Raw genomic sequence first — 15,904 nt, forward strand, 5'->3', positions numbered from 1 at the left:
TTCCATCGGACCTTTTGATTAGCGAATCTCCTGTCGCTGGAAACTTTTCCATCTTTTAACCTTAGTTTCGTTCACTTCTTCATTGACTGCAGTATAGTATTCCTGCTGCTGTTTCAGTAAATCCCCTCTGCGTTCTCTGTCATTCATTTCTGATTGCTGGACTTGAGGCTTACATACAAAGTGTTAGCTATCTCCAACGGGACCCACCCACCCACCCCTTCTGATTTCCGCAGGGATCGCTCCCCACACGACTGCTTTGTCCATTCATTCCCACTGATCTCCCTCCAGGCACTTATCCTTGCAAGCGGAACAAGTGCTACGCCTGGCCCCACACTACAATTCAGGGCCTCAAATACTTCTTCCAGGTGAAGCGAAACCTCACCTGTGAGTCTTTTGGGGTTATATACTGTGGCTGGTGCTCCCGGTGTGACCTCCTGTATATCGGTGAGACCCGATGTGTAGATTGGGAGAGCACTTCTTAGCCAAGCACCTATATTCCGTCCGCCAGAAAAAGATCTCCCAGTGGCCACCCATTTTAATTCCACCCCATATGTCCATCCATTACTGTCGTGATGATGCCACACTCAGGTTGGAGGAGCAACACTTTATGGCCTCCAACCTGATGGCATGTGCGTCGATTTCTCGAACTCGGTAACACCCCCCCCCCTCCTTTCTTTATTTCCCATTCCCCTCCCTCACTTTATCTCCTTGCCTGCCCATCGCCTCCCTCTGGTGCTCCTTCCCCTTTTTCTTTCTTCCATGGCCTTCTGTCCTCTCCTGTCAGATTCCCCCTTCTCCAGCCCTTTATCTCTTTCACCAACCAACTTCCCAGCTCTTTACTTCATCCCCTCCCTCCTCCCGGTTTCACCTCTCACCTTGTGTTTCTCCCTCCCCTCATCCCAGCCTTTGACTCTGACTTCTCCAGTCCTGCTGAAGGGTCTCGGTCCGAAACACCGACTGTACTCTTTTCCACATATGCTGTCTGGCCTGCTGAGTCCCTCCAGCAGTCTGTGTTACTCAGATTTCCAGCATCTGAAGATCTTCTCTTGTTTGAAAGTGTTAGTTGATTGTTGTTTTTCATGGATTTTAGGCCAAAAGACTAAAAAATCTTCACAACTTGCTAAGCATATGCTTCACTGAGAGACTGTGAATCAATTAAACTCACAATCAGTGCCTTCAAACTTCACAGTGATCAGTTTCTTTTTCCATTTTGAGTGAACATGCAGCAGGGATCCCCATGGCGAGGATGTTAATATTTTTCAAGGAAACCTGTCGTCTGACTTCCTGGAAATGTTTAGTATGGCAGAATGACAATCTTGTACATCTTAAACACAAGAGATTCTGCAGATGTTGGAAATCCAAAGCAACACAAAATGCTGTAGGAACTCAGCAGGCCAGGCAGCATCGATGGAAATGAATAACCTTTCGGCCAAGACCCTTCTTCAGGACTGGTACATCTTGCACATCTGTCCCATGGATCATAAGGAGTCACTCTTACTGTAACTGATGAATCATTAGGCTGGTATTCAAACCCCAGTACTCAAATATATGGCTAACATGCTGGTTCCAGTGTTAATCCTTTACGCATTCACCACTTTGATCATTTGAGCCATTTATCAGCCTGATTATGGAAACTCCAGGGAACATGCTGCTGCTTCAAGAATGCATTCCCATCTGTTCCTCTGAGGAGAGGTAAAAATGTCCTGTTTAAAATATTCCACCAAGACCATTCTTGGTTAAATTCAGCCAGCAGTTTTACACACAAGAGCCTATCTTGAATTCATGAGACTCCTCTGTTAATTCTTAATGTTTTGTCTTTACAGGATTGAATTGAGCCTTTAATAACCTGACCTTCTCATGCATGCCATCAAGTTGACTATCATCAGATGTTCCACTCCGCCTCCATTTATTAAAAAAAATATTTTTCTCTTCCAAACAACCTTTGCATCCTCACTATTGTTGATTAATTCAGCCTGCTGCAGCTTTCAAAGTAAATTTATTATCATAGTATGTATATGTCACCATTACCTTGTCTTGCATTACCTTGCAGGCATACACAGTAAATACAATAACCATAATAGAATCAATGAAAGACCACACCAGCAGGGCAGATAACCAGTGTGCAAAAGACAATAAAATATGCAAATAAAAAACAAAAGAAGAAAAAAAGGAAATAACAACAAATAAGCAATAAATATCAAGAACATGAAAAGAAGAGTTCTTGAAAGTGAGCCCATAGGTTCTGGGAACAGTTCTGTGATGGGTCAGGTGAAGTTACTTCCATCTGGTCCAAGAGGCTGATGGTCGAGGGGTAATAACTGTTCCTAAACCTGGTGGTGAGAGTCCTGAAGCTCCACTGCCTCCTTACCAGCAGTGAAGAGAGCACAAGCTGGGAGGAGGGGGTCTCTGATGATGGATGCTGCTTCCTACAACAACACTTCTGTGCAGATATGCTCATTGGTGGGGAGGGCTTTCCCTGTGATGGACTGGGCTGTACCCACTACTTTTTGTAGGATTTTCCATTCAAGGGCATTAGAGTTTCCATACCAGGCTGTGATGCAGCCAGTCGCTATATTCTCCAACACGTATCAATGGAAATTTGTTAAAGTTTTAGACGCCATGCTGAATCTTCATCAAGGAAGTAGAGGCACTGCCATGCTTCATAATTGCACTTACATACTGGGCCCAGGTCAAGTCCTCTGAAATAATAACTATGAGGAATTTAAAGCTGCTGACCCTCTCCACTTCTGACCTTACGATGTGCGCTGGCTCACGGACCACGGTTTCCTCCTGAACACAATAATCAGCTCCGTGGTCTTGCTGACATCGAGAGGTTGTTCTGGCACCACTCAGCCAGATTTTCAACCTCCCTGCTATATGCTGATTCATCACCACCTTTGATTCAGCCTAAGACATTGGTGTCTTCAGCAAACTTAAATATAGTATTGGAGCTGTGCATAGCCACACAGCCATAAGTGTCAAACAAGTAGAGCAGGGGGCTAAGTACACAGCTTTGTAGTGTACCTGTGTAATGAAGATTATGGAGGAGATTTGCCAATCTGAACTGACTGGGGTCTGCAAGTGAGGAAATTGCACAAGGAGGTACTGAGGCCAAGGTCTTCAAGCTTATTGATTAGTTTTGAAGTGATGGTAGTATTAAATGCCAAACTGTAGTTTATAAGGAACATTCTAATGTATGCATCTTTGCTCTCCTGATGTCCCAAGGTTGAGCAAAGGGCTAATAAGTGGACCTGTTTCTCCATAGACAAATTGGAGTGGATCGAAATCACTTCTCAGGTACATCACCAACCTCTCAAAATACTTCATCTCTGTGGATGTAAGTGCTACTGGATGATAGTCATTGAGGCAGGTTACCACGTTCTTCTTAGGCACCAGTGTAATTGAAGCCTGCTTGAAACACATTGGTACCTCAGTCTTCTGAAGTGAAAGGTTAAAGATCAGTGAACACGCCAGCAAGGTCTTTTAGTACTCAGTCAGATGCTTATCTGGCTCAAATGCTTTTCATGGGTTCATCCTCCTGAAGAATGTTCTCATGTTGGCCTCAGAGACCATCACAGGATCATAGGGGGCTGTGGCAGTTCGAGAAGGTTCCTCCATGCTTTGACGGTCAAAGTGAGCACAGAATGCAGTGAGATCATTTGAAGCAAAGCCTTGTTATTACCTATGTCTTTTGGTTTCACTTTGTAAGAAGTGACTGCATTCGCGCTTTGACACAGCTGCCGAGCATCATTCAGTGATTCAAGTTTAGTCTGGAATTGCCACTTTGCCCACAAGAAGTGTAGACTTCAGGAGAAGGAAACCAGAGGTCCATGAGACAGTAATTATTGGAGGAACAGAGATGGAGAGGGCAGGTAATTTGGAATTCCTGGGTGTCACTATCTCAGAGGACCTGTCCTGGACCCATCACATAAATATAATTGCGAAGAAAGCATACAGCGTCTCTACTTCCTCAGCAGTCTGCGGAGATTCAGTATGTCATCAAAAACCTTGGCAAACTTCTATAGCTGTGTGGTGGAAAGTGTGCTGACTGGCTGCAGTACAACTTGATATGGGAAGACCAATGCCTTTCAGCAGAAATTCCTACAAAAGATAGTGGATTCAGTCCACAGCATCATGGGTAAAATCCTCCCAACAATTGAACACGTCCACATGAAACACTGACATAGAAAAGCAGCATCCATCATCAAAGATTCTCACCATCCAGCTCATGCTCTTCTCTTGCTGCTGCCATCAGGACTCGCACCACCAGGTTCAAGAACAGTTACTACCCCTCAGCCATTAGGGTCTTGAACAAAAGGGGATAACTACATTCATTTATCTTGTGATTTCATGCTTGTTATTTATTGCTATTTATTTATATCTGCATTTGCACAATTTGTTGTCCATTGATTTTGTTTACAGAATATAGATTTGCTAAGTATGCCTGCAGGTAAAGAATTTCAAGGTTGTCTGTGGTGACATGTATGAACTCATGATAAATTTTACATTGAACTTTGAAGATGGCTTTACAGAGATCATGCCCTGACCTATTGTAATTTTCTTGGTTGCCAGACTTGAATGCCTCTGGCCTGGCTCTGAACAGACTGAGAATCTCATGGTTCATCTGGGGCTTCCGATTTGGGAAGACTTTGAAGGATTTTGTGGGGTGACACTTATCTATGACTGTTTTCATAAAGTCCTTGACATCCAAGTGCTTTTACCAAATCTCCACCTCCCATTCATGTGGTTACTCATCATGTTGTATTTTTAATAATTAAACTTCCTCTTCTGGAAATGTTTAAAATAGATTTCAGTTGATGCAAGTTCCTGCATTCCCTAGCAACATATGAAAACAAATCCTATGCTGCTCCATTTCATCATTTTCAATCCACCTCACATTTGGCAGTTTCTCAATGTGCCTTATGACATCAATAGCCGCCTCATCTTCCTCAGCCACATTACCCATCCCATGTTGTAAGACCATAAAACATAGGAGCAGAAGTAGGCCATTCAGCCCATCGAGTCTGCTCCGCCATTCAATCATGGGCTGATCCAATTCCTCTGGTTATCCCCATTCCCTTGCTTTCACCCCATACCCTTTAATACCCTGGCTCATCAAGAACCTGTCTATCTCTGCTTTAAATACACCCAATGACTTGGCCTCCACAGCCACTCGTGGCAACAAATTCCACAGATTTACCACCCTCTGACTAAAGTAATTTCTCTGCATTTCAGTTCTAAAAGGACATCCTTCAATCCTGAAGTCATGCCCTCTTGTCCTAGAATCCCTTACCATGGGAAATAACTTTGCCATATCTAATCTGTTAAGGCCTTTTAACATTCGGAATGTTTCTATGAGATCCCCACTCATGAGATCCAGGGAATACAGCCCAAGAGCTACCAGATGTTCCTCATATGGTAACCCTTTCATTCCTGTGCTGCTGTCTAGTGAGTAAGTGTGTCTGTGATCAGCAATTCAATTTAAATTTGTCATCCATTTCAATTGCTATGTTCAGTACATCTACAAACCACACACCAGTCTCCCAATATCATGCAATCTGCACAATATCATTCAAAGATTTTTTTGGCAATTTTAATCTTAGTTTGGTGAGGTGGATGGAGGTTTTGCTTTCCTCCCTGACAATGGTCCTTGTGCCTTTGTCACAAGGTTGGCAGTTAAATGCTATTTCCTGAAGTTAGGGAAGCAAGGATACAACTTCCCCTAGAGAAAGCAACCAACTTTCTTGTTTTAATTATTAATTTCACAAGTGTGATTATGTACACCAGATTCTTAAGTTTTGTTGAATGGATCCCAGACTCACACAGGAAATAAGTATCGAAAAGAAAAACATTCCAGGAGTGACTTTGCTCTTTCTGTTCTCATCTTTTTCTTTAATTCAAATTTACATGGATCCTGAGATATTGCAGCAATTCCCAGAATGAGGAGATCATCTCATGAGGAGATATGGAACAAGTTGGGCCTGTATACATTGGAGGTTAGATCAACATGAGCTAACATCATTGAGACATGCATGATTCTGGGATAGTTATTGAGAAGTTACCTCCCCTAAAATCTGGAACTTGGGTTTAGGCTTGGGTACGGCCATTTAAACTGAGATGAGGAGAAATATTTTTGTATAGTGCCTGTGAATAATTCATAATTTTCTATTTGACAACTGAAGGTGTTCAGTTACCATTCATATAGAGTTTCAAAAGGAATATAGGCCCTTCAGCCCACTAAGTCCATGCCAACCACCAACCACCCATTTACATCTCACAACTATCACCAGGCAGGAGGTACAGAAGCCTGAAGTCACACACCATCAGATTCAAGAACAGCTACTTCCCTTCAACAATTGGGTACTTGAATCAACTGGCACAACAGTAATCACTACAATTTAGCAATACTGAAATCTGTTTAAACACTTTGTACTAAAATGGACTTCGAGTTTTCTTGATTTTAGTTGTGTTCTTTCTTGTAGAAATAGTGCATAATTTGTGTTTAGTTTGTTTTTCTTGTGAATGCTGCTTATAAGATGCTATGTGCCTGTGATGTAAGTTAGTTTTCATTGCGCTGGTGCATATGACAATGAATTTGAATTTGACATCGATGCTACATTAATCCCATTTTATTTTCAATATTTACCCCTAGTTTCAAACCTAGCGGCAATTACATTCAGGCCAATTAACCTTCCAGCCTGCTTGTCTTTGGGCTGTGGGAGGAAAACGGAGTACCTGGACAAAATCCATGTAGTCACAAGGAGAGCGTGCAAAGAGCAGCCCAAGCAAGGACTGAACAGAGGTGTGAAACAGCAGCTCCATCAGCCATGCCACTGTGACAGCCTCAAATCTGTTCCAGGCAGGAGACAAGCCACGGTCTTGCTCCATTCTCACCTGATGTAATGTAGTATCGTGAGATGGGGAAGACTGGGAGGTGGAGGACTAGAGGGAGGATCAGTAAGTAAGGAGAGTAACACTACGGCAGCTCATACAACATGTGTATGACATGCTTGCTGGCTCTCAGTGGTGGGGATACTGATTCCGGGAGTCGGGACATCATGTTACATCTGTACAAGATGTTGCTGACACTGCACTTGGAATACTGCAGTTTGGTCACCGTGCAAGATGAAGGTTGTTATTAAGCAAGAGAGGGTGTAGGAAAGATTCACTAGGACGTTGCCAGGACAGGAGAGCTTGAGTGATAAGGAGAGATTGGATAGGCTGAGGCTGTTCTCCCTGGAGCTCCCTGAAGTGAAGGAGACTGAGGGGTGACCTTTTCAGGGCTTATAAAATTATGGGGCACAGAGAAGGGATAAATAATCACAGCCTTTTCCCCAGTGTGGAGAGCGTAAAACTGGAAGGCATAGGTTTAAGGTGAGAGGGGAAATATTTGAAAGAACACCTGAGGGGTAAATTTTTCACACAGAGGGTGGTGGGTATGTGGAAGAAGAGGCAAAAGCAGGTATAATTACAATGAAATGAGTGGATCTACTGAAAGCAGCTCACCTCAGTCACCACTCTTGAGCACCATCTTGAGAAGGGAATCATTTAAAAGGCATTGGGACAGGCATATGGATGGAAAAGATTTAGAGGAAAATGGGCAAATGGGACTAGCCCAGGAAGTCACCTTGGATAGCATGGATGATTTGGGCCAAAGGCCTGCTTCCCTCAATGACCCCAGTGAAATACAGGAGGGGCACAAACGTTCTGAGCTCCATCGGCAGTAACAGGTTTCTTCACGCAGCTGTGGCCTCCGAGCCTGTGATCATGCTCAGCACAACATCACAAGCAAAGCAAACAGAGACTGTTCAGCAGCCTATTGCTGCCTTTATCCAATTTATTTCATTGAACAGTCATATTTAGTGTGTTCTGACTGGCCAGTCATCTCATGGGAAATGCTTCTGCTTGATAAATTATGTCACAACATGCAATCTCTTTCACTTCAGCAGTGAGCGATCGGGTGAAAGGAGCAGGGAAGAGCTCCTAAGCCACAGTCAATTGTTCCGTGATCAGACGACACTCACTCACACCCCATTGCAGAAGGCACGTCCTGTGGTCTGGGCTCCGAGCCCGGGTACGTATCTTCACGACCAGGTCTCCGTCTGGAACCTTTTGCCTTGTTCCAGTTCCACAAGAAGGTGCTCAGAGTCGGTGTCAGAAAGGCCTCCCTCTGACTGGAAAACAGACTTCAAGGAATCGGTGACCTGTGCTGGCATCATCTTGGCATTGCTGTGAAGTGAGAAGACAGGATGAGACGAAGGAATCACAGAAAAGTATCAATGTTGTTGATAGCAAGGAAGGTATTGACGAATTGGAAAGAATAGTAGAGTAAAAGAGTCAGAATTTAATCCTGAAAAATGTGAGGTGTGGCACCTTGAAGGAATAATAAGACCAGGAAGTAAACAGAGAAAAAGAGGGAGCTCGGTGTACAGATCTCTGAAGGCAGCAACAGAGGTAAATAAAGTGGTTGACAAAGCATACAGGTTACTTGCTTTCAATATATGGAGCATAGAATATATGAACAGTATGTTTATCTTACAACTTTATAAATCCTTGGTTGCCATACTGTACAAAGGGGGTGATTAGCTGTAGATGATAAGAGAGGAGATTCATCAGGATGGGATGAAATAAATACAGAAAATGCTGGAAATGCTCAGTGGGTCAGACTGCATGGGTGGGAAGAGAAACAAAGTTAAGATTTCAGGTCAGGGTTGCTTTGTCAGAACCTAGGATGGATTGTTTCAGGTACCAGCAGAGATATAGGCTGGGCTTCTCTTCCTCGGAGAAGAGAAGAGTGAAGGGCGACCTAATTTAAACACACAAAGTTATGAAGGATGTGGATTATTTAAGTAATTAGCCAAAAAGTCCATGAACAAAGTTTTAAGGTGAGGGGTTAGAGATTCAGAGGGGATATGGGGAAGCATTTTGTTTTGGTGGCTGAAATCTAGAATGAACTGCCTGCTGGGTGTAATAGAGCAGAGATTCATTCCCACAGCATTTAGATAACCACTTCAATTGCCTAGGAGGAGACCGAATACTAGTAAATGGGATTAGTACAGATGGTTACCTGACAGTTGGTCAGCTGGAACACAGTATGCCATGGACCCATTTCCATCTGTATGATTTTATCAATAAAATCCCCATAGCCATTGAGTTGCAACAGTTGAGTAATGGAAGCAGGAAGGAAAGGGCATCAAGAAATTTGTAGTTAAACTCCCAGCAAACAGGAAACACAGGAAAGAGAATTATTACATTCCTACTTCTGAAAATTCTCATCTCTATATTAAAAGGACACCTGAAGCCTAGAGAAAAATATTTACTACATGGTACCAGAAAATATATTATTATCAGAGTACTCTGAAACATGGACTATTTCTCCTAGAAATGAGAAGACTGAGTTATGATCTGACACAGTCTCAACATTGTAAAAGGACTTCCAGATAGCTGTAAAAAAAATAAATTTTCAGAGGATGAAGTGTAAAACTAAAGGCTAGAAATACAAGGCAGTCACCAATAAATCCAGTGAGGAATTGAGACATTGTCTACTCAAAGAACAGACAGTATTTGAAACTTGTTTCCCTCTTTGCAGATGTTGCCTTACCTACTGCACCACTCCAGCACTTGATTTTATTTCAGATTTCCAGAGAATTAATTCTATTGCTTTTCGTGACTAAAAATAGTGGTTGCAAGAGGCGCACAGATTCCTTCAAGGGCAAGCTAAATGGAAGAAAGTTAGAAGGTGCTGCTCTGAGGTGGAAGGGTGTCCGTATGGGATTCACACACTGGCAAGATCCAGTAGGCCAAATGGCCTGCTTCTGAGTTCAAATTTCACCATCGCAAATGTTGTGGCACAGACCAGCATAAAAATACTGAGGGACAACACGACTGAAACAGGAATGTGAGACGTGTAATGGGAGAACAACACACTGTGGAATATCTTTACTGTTCAGAGATGAGTATCCATACAGGGGAGTCTGTCACCCACTCAACCTGCTGCACTGGGATAGGGAAGTTTGTCAGTGAGATTACTCTCTGGCCCACTTACCCTGCAATGTAGAAGTATGCCTTTTTGTTCCCAATCAAGTCCCAAATCACAGCTCCATTCTCCTTTATACGATGCTGGACGTATATTTTATGATCCTGCATTGAAACCACACAAAGCAAACATTATGTTAGAAGAAATAAAATTCATACGAAAGTAAAAAAGAACATTTTAAAGTAATAGCAGTTCAGCCTGCCATTCCTTCCAGAGATTCAAGTCCTCACTCTTTATTCAGTTGGCTCTTTTTGGCAGTTTTGGTTGGCTAGGAACCTTCACACTCGAGGTACATGGTTGTATGCTCATGTTGGGGCTAAAAACATGAACCATAATTCAGGCTGATTCTCAAGTTTAAATGCAGCGAATGCTACTGCATTTTGGAAACTGTAGATTAAAGGTCTCTTACACACTCCCAGTGGATATAAAAGATTTTGAGAGCATTATTTTCTAGAGGAGAAGGACTTCCTCCCAAGTATTCATAAATTAGTATTTAATCACTGATCTTACAGGTGTGTAAACAGACCACTTTCTTTTCAATGTGATCGCTAAAAAGAACTTCAAAAGCCTCATCGCAAGGCCTGTAGCTCACCAATATTTTCTTGTGTGTTCATATGCATATGCTGTAATCTTACTTAGATCTCCCCGTACCCATCCGTTAATCTGGTCCTATCTAAAGCTTCATTCTTATTCTAGTACTGTTTATTTATGTGCACCTTTTCTCTTCTTGTCAGTGCATCATACTAATAACCAATCTCTTGCCAAGATAGTTTAACCATATCCACATTCCAACCACTCTCATCCATTATTATCATGTTCTGTCTTCTGGTCGACAAGGGGCTGAGCTGCAGTCTCTGTTGAGATTGTAGCTCAGAGTTTGTTGCTTTTTTAGGTTTGTAAAGGTGGTTTGGGGACAGAGAGGGAAGTTAGGGGTCAGGTTAGGGTTGAAGGATAGGGATGATGGGTATTAAAGGTCAGGATGGAGTCTACGTCTCTGTTCCACTTTCAAGGCTGGTGGCATGGACGTGTGACAAAGGACATTTGTGAATGGATGTCAGGCCAGCAGACCAGCAAGGTCAAGGGCTGATGTCTCCTAGGTCATTGAATTGCCGATGGATTCTGGGATCGGAGTTTCATACAGGCAGGAGGCATTAGGGTACACGAGAATACTCCAAGGTATGTGAATCGATGAGTCTGGAATTCAAAGCTTAATGTTTAGGGTTCTATCATCGACGAGTCCAGAGTTGGAGGCCTAGAGTTCAGGGTCTGCATTTGTCATTGTCGAAGCCCGAAGGTTGGTCAGAAGTCCGGAGGTCAAAGCCTGATGGCTGGGCACTGGGCAGGTCGAAGGCCCAGAGTCAGTGAGTCCATGTGTCCACTGGAGGGTGGAAGCTTGGAGATGGCCGGTCCTGCGGTCAGAGGATTATCTATGTGTGTATGTGGGAGGGAGGTAAGGGGCTTGTTTTGCTGTAGATGCTGTTGCTCTGCTGGAATGTATGGCAACATTTGCGGGCTGTCCCCAGCACATCATTAGGCTGTGTTGGATGTCAATGCAATGAGGCATTTCACTGTATGTTTCCATGTACATGTGATAAATAAATTAAATCGAATCTGAACTTGCCCAGCTTCTGCAGGTCTCACTTTCCTCTGATCTTGTCCTGACATCCCAGGAATCTAAAGCTCCCGCACAATCGCTCCAGCCACGCATTCATCTGCCCTGTATTCTTGTCCCTGCATTCACTAGTGTATGGCACTGGGATATAAACCTGTGTAACGGGGTTTTTTTTTCTTTTTCTTTGTTACTGTGTATGTAATCAAAATGGCGTCTTTGTTTGTTACAAGTAGGAATCCTGGCGCCTGTCCTAATGGTAGGAATGCTATTGTCTTTGTTATGATAAGTGCTGGAAGCTTGTTTGGGACTGTAAACTGATTGTTGGTGGGGACTTTTGGGAGTCGGGTGCGATGGAGTGACAGATAGAGGACGGAGTGCTGGAAGCCGGGCGACGGAATGGACCCCGAGCGGGGGTCCCCGGCCAAAGGTTTTCGGTGAGGAGAGGATTCGGAGACAGAGGAGTGTGGAGCGACTGGTCGACCACCGTGGGGGTCCCAGGAGGCGGGTCGAGGAGTTCGGAGGGGGATCGAATACCAGAAGACTTCAGTAATTGAGCTCCAACGGTTGTGCACGAAGTGGTTTGGACTTTGATAAGTTTGGCGCCTTTTCTTTTTTTTTCTCTTATTCATATATACTGTATCGTTAGTAATCGCTTAGTTATAGTAATCTTTATAAATTGTACTCATTTAATCGCATAAGGTGTACTGTCTCTTTTTGGGCGAGGCGGGGACATCACACAGCATCCACACCAGCTGATTACCCAGTTTGGCGGGGCCGAAGGCTGCTCCCCCTAGACTAGAACGAGTTTGAGCGATGCCTGAGGTGACCCAGGGGTTACATTGTGGGTGCGATCGTCCGGGATTGATTTCTGTGGAAGCTGTGTGATCGCCCTCTTTGAATTGTGTCTGCGGCGAAGAGCTGGTGTGCGATTGCTGGTTATTTCTGTATGTGTGTTGGGTGTGGTAGTTGTTGGTAGCCCGGAGGTCGTCGTTCGAGTTCCGACAAGCGCTGACGAAATGGTGGTGGTACCATGGGTTGTCCGTACTGTTTGGAGAGTGAGGTTGGGATTTTTCAGCTATGGCGGTGGGCTCCGCCGGGTTGTTGGGATAATGTCCAGCCCTAAAGGGGCGGAGACGTGGGCGGAGCAGACCTCTCAGTTGTTGGGTGAGTGGCAGTGCTTGGCTGAGGGAAAGCGACAGGGATTGGTTGAAAGTTTGAGTAGGCGGGCTGGTAGCGTTGTTAGAACTGTCGGGCGCAATTATCTCGAAGTGACAGCTGCCAGTTCTGGGAAAGTGTGGGAAAATGCGTGTGGTTCGACGGGAAGTCAAATACCGCAGCTGGGGGGCTTATCATATCCGTGGCAGGAGATTGGTGGGAAGTTTTTAGGGTATCCCTTTTGGTTAGGAGGGCAGATAAATTGCTTGCGGAGACAGGGGGATTTGTCAAGGGGATCAGTTGTTCCGTTGATCCGAGAGATGTCGGGAAACTTAGAGGAGGCCCAGTGGGGGAACGGCTTGGGGTCTCTGGGGGAGCACGTTCCCAGCAACGTACCAAGGAACTCCCGCAAGGAACAGACTCTATTCCTGAAGGCTTAGAGGGACCACGCACTCAGGTGTTGTTACGGATGGATGGAAGTCAAGTTAAAGCCATCCTCGGCACCGGGGCACCGGTTAAGTTGCTGTACAGTTTGTTTTATAACCGTTTTTGGAAGCCTTTACCCTTGATGACATTGACGACACTGGAGATTTGGGGTACCAGTGCCGGTGATTATAAAGACGACGGTTGTTGGTCAGTGAAAATGGAGTTCTTAGAGGCAAATGTGGAGGTGACTGAGGTTCGTGAATCGTTGATGCTGATGTGTCCGGACACTGTTGAGACGGGCAGCGTTTCGGTTATGGAGAGAATCAATATCCTGTTGGTGCGCTTGGGGGCCTGCCCGGAGGAGGCGGGTGAGAGCTGTTTGGAGGCATTATCGATGCACCCAGAGTTTCGAGCTGCTTGTGCGGACGTGTGTAGCAGCATTGGGCCAATACCGAATTCAAACGAGAGCCGGTGGTGGTATGGCCTGGAGGAGTATCTGAGGGTGAGACCCTCTTAGTGGACGCTGCAAAATACCACCAGGGAGGGGAGTTGACTGCTGAAGACACCTCGGTGAGGCAAAGGTTGCGGCGACTGGCCCCTACAGCGTGGCAGACGTAGGCAGCGTGTGTGTGGATTATATTGGGCCGTAGAGGCGATGGCCTATCTGAGTGGTGCGAAGAGGTTTAAGGTGCTGGATCTGAGGAGTGGATGTTGCCAGATCCCGATGAGTGAGGCCGCCAAGGAGAAGACGGCGGTTAAAAGTTTCCTAGGAGTCTTTCCGGTCCGAAAAGATACCACAGGGTATCTCCGGAGCCCTTGCAACCTTCCTGCAGGGCATGTGGAAGACCATGGGGTGTGGAGGCGTTTGGAATTTTGACGTATGTGGATGATCTCCTGGTATTTGGATTTGCCTCAGGAGAATATGAAGTGAGGTCGTTGCCGGAGCGGCTGAGAACTACAGAGTTAGTGTTTTCTGGACACGTGCCAGGGCTGGCGAAGGTCGCAGCTCGTGAGTGTCTGTCTCTACGGAATCAAGTTTGAAATGAAGACTGAGAGACCGGAGAGAGTGATCTGGAACCATTTGAAAGACTTACAAGTTGGAGAGAACGAAGAAAGTTGTTTGACTGAGAGCCACAGCAAACTGAGAGCCTGGAGAAGGTAGTTTGTGGAGGTGAAGAAATTGCGGACAAATCTTGGAAGGGGGAAGCGGTAGCTTGAAGGGAACCTGAAGATGACCATCGACAGTTCAAATGAAGTGCAAACCTGACGGTTGATCTGGAAGAAGTCATGAGGAGAAAAAAAAAGAAGCTGGAGAGAAGTGCAGTGAATACTGAACTGGAGGGTGACCAATCGTTAACTGCTGCTTTTCAGGTCAGGGTGGAAGAAGCTGTTGGAGTAACTGCATTCCAGATTGAGATGGCCAGGATGCAGGAGTCAGAACTGCTGAGCCAGGGGCCAGAGAAGAGGATAATCTAAATTGCAGGAGGCTGAAGAGACTGCAGGAGCAGTGCAGGTCACGTGTTTCCGTTTGGAGAAGATCAAACAGCAGCTACCGATCAAAGAAATGAGGAAGAACACGGATTCAAAGGCTGATGGCTGGATGTGTGGTACATGCTGCCTTTTGCTGACTTTCCCTCGATTGAGGAAGAGACCTTTGTCCCTTCTTCCACTGAGTCAGGTGTAGTGGGGAGGGTTAGCTGTGTGCAGTGTGGGGTATGAGTGAGAGATTGAAAGAGGAGTTGGTAGTGGACCCAAGGTATCCCCAGCTGTGTCCTAGCCTAAGGGTTTAGGTGAGGGGGGTATGGAGGTCTCAGAAGGGTTAGGGAACGCCCAGATAGTTGGCCTATATAGCGCCTAAGGAACAGGGCCTGAGGTTTACTGTGTGGGGAGGAGATGTCACTGCTTGTGCTTGGGTTACGGTGTGTTGGCAGGAAAGGTGACGAGTTATCTAATAGTCATGAGGACATGACTTTTATTTGGTGGGGGGAGAGTGTAACGGGGGTTTTTTTTCTTTTTCTTTGTTACTGTGTATGTAATCAAAATGGCGTCTTTGTTTGTTACAAGTAGGAATCCTGGCGCCTGTCCTAATGGTAGGAATGCTATTGTCTTTGTTATGATAAGTGCTGGAAGCTTGTTTGGGACTGTAAACTGATTGTTGGTGGGGACTTTTGGGAGTCGGGTGCGATGGAGTGACAGAGAGAGGACGGAGTGCTGGAAGCCGGGCGACGGAATGGACCCCGAGCGGGGGTCCCCGGCCCAAGGTTTTCGGTGAGGAGAGGAGACGGAGACAGAGGAGTGTGGAGCGACTGGTCGACCACCGTGGGGGTCCCAGGAGGCGGGTCGAGGAGTTCGGAGGGGGATCGAATACCAGAAGACTTCAGTAATTGAGCTCCAACGGTTGTGCACGAAGTGGTTTGGACTTTGATAAGTTTGGCGCCTTTTCTTTTTTTTTCTCTTATTCATATATACTGTATCGTTAGTAATCGCTTAGTTATAGTAATCTTTATAAATTGTACTCATTTAATCGCATAAGGTGTACTGTCTCTTTTTGGGCGAGGCGGGGACATCACACAGCATCCACACCAGCTGATTACCCAGTTTGGCGGGGCCGAAGGCTGCTCCCCCTAGACTAGAACGAGTTTGAGCGATGCCTGAGGTGACCCAGGGGTTACACC

The 15,904-nt window shown here is 45.2% G+C and overlaps 1 protein-coding gene across 2 annotated transcripts in view; it reads right to left on the reverse strand.

The window, feature by feature from the left end:
- Positions 1–5,871: 5,871 nt before the first annotated feature.
- Positions 5,872–15,904, reverse strand: part of ndor1 (NADPH dependent diflavin oxidoreductase 1) — a 52,217-nt gene continuing 42,184 nt past the window's right edge. For both annotated transcript variants that reach the window (XM_073052144.1, XM_073052146.1), the window contains exons 15-16: positions 10,046–10,140; positions 5,872–8,229 (exon numbers count right to left, since the gene is read on the reverse strand). In XM_073052144.1, coding sequence (XP_072908245.1) covers positions 8,085–8,229; positions 10,046–10,140 — 240 coding nt within the window. In that variant the 3' untranslated portion in view covers positions 5,872–8,084. The remainder of the gene's footprint in view (positions 8,230–10,045; positions 10,141–15,904) is intronic.

The sequence above is a fragment of the Hemitrygon akajei genome, chromosome 7, assembly GCF_048418815.1.
Source record: "Hemitrygon akajei chromosome 7, sHemAka1.3, whole genome shotgun sequence".
Classification (NCBI taxonomy): domain Eukaryota; kingdom Metazoa; phylum Chordata; class Chondrichthyes; order Myliobatiformes; family Dasyatidae; genus Hemitrygon; species Hemitrygon akajei.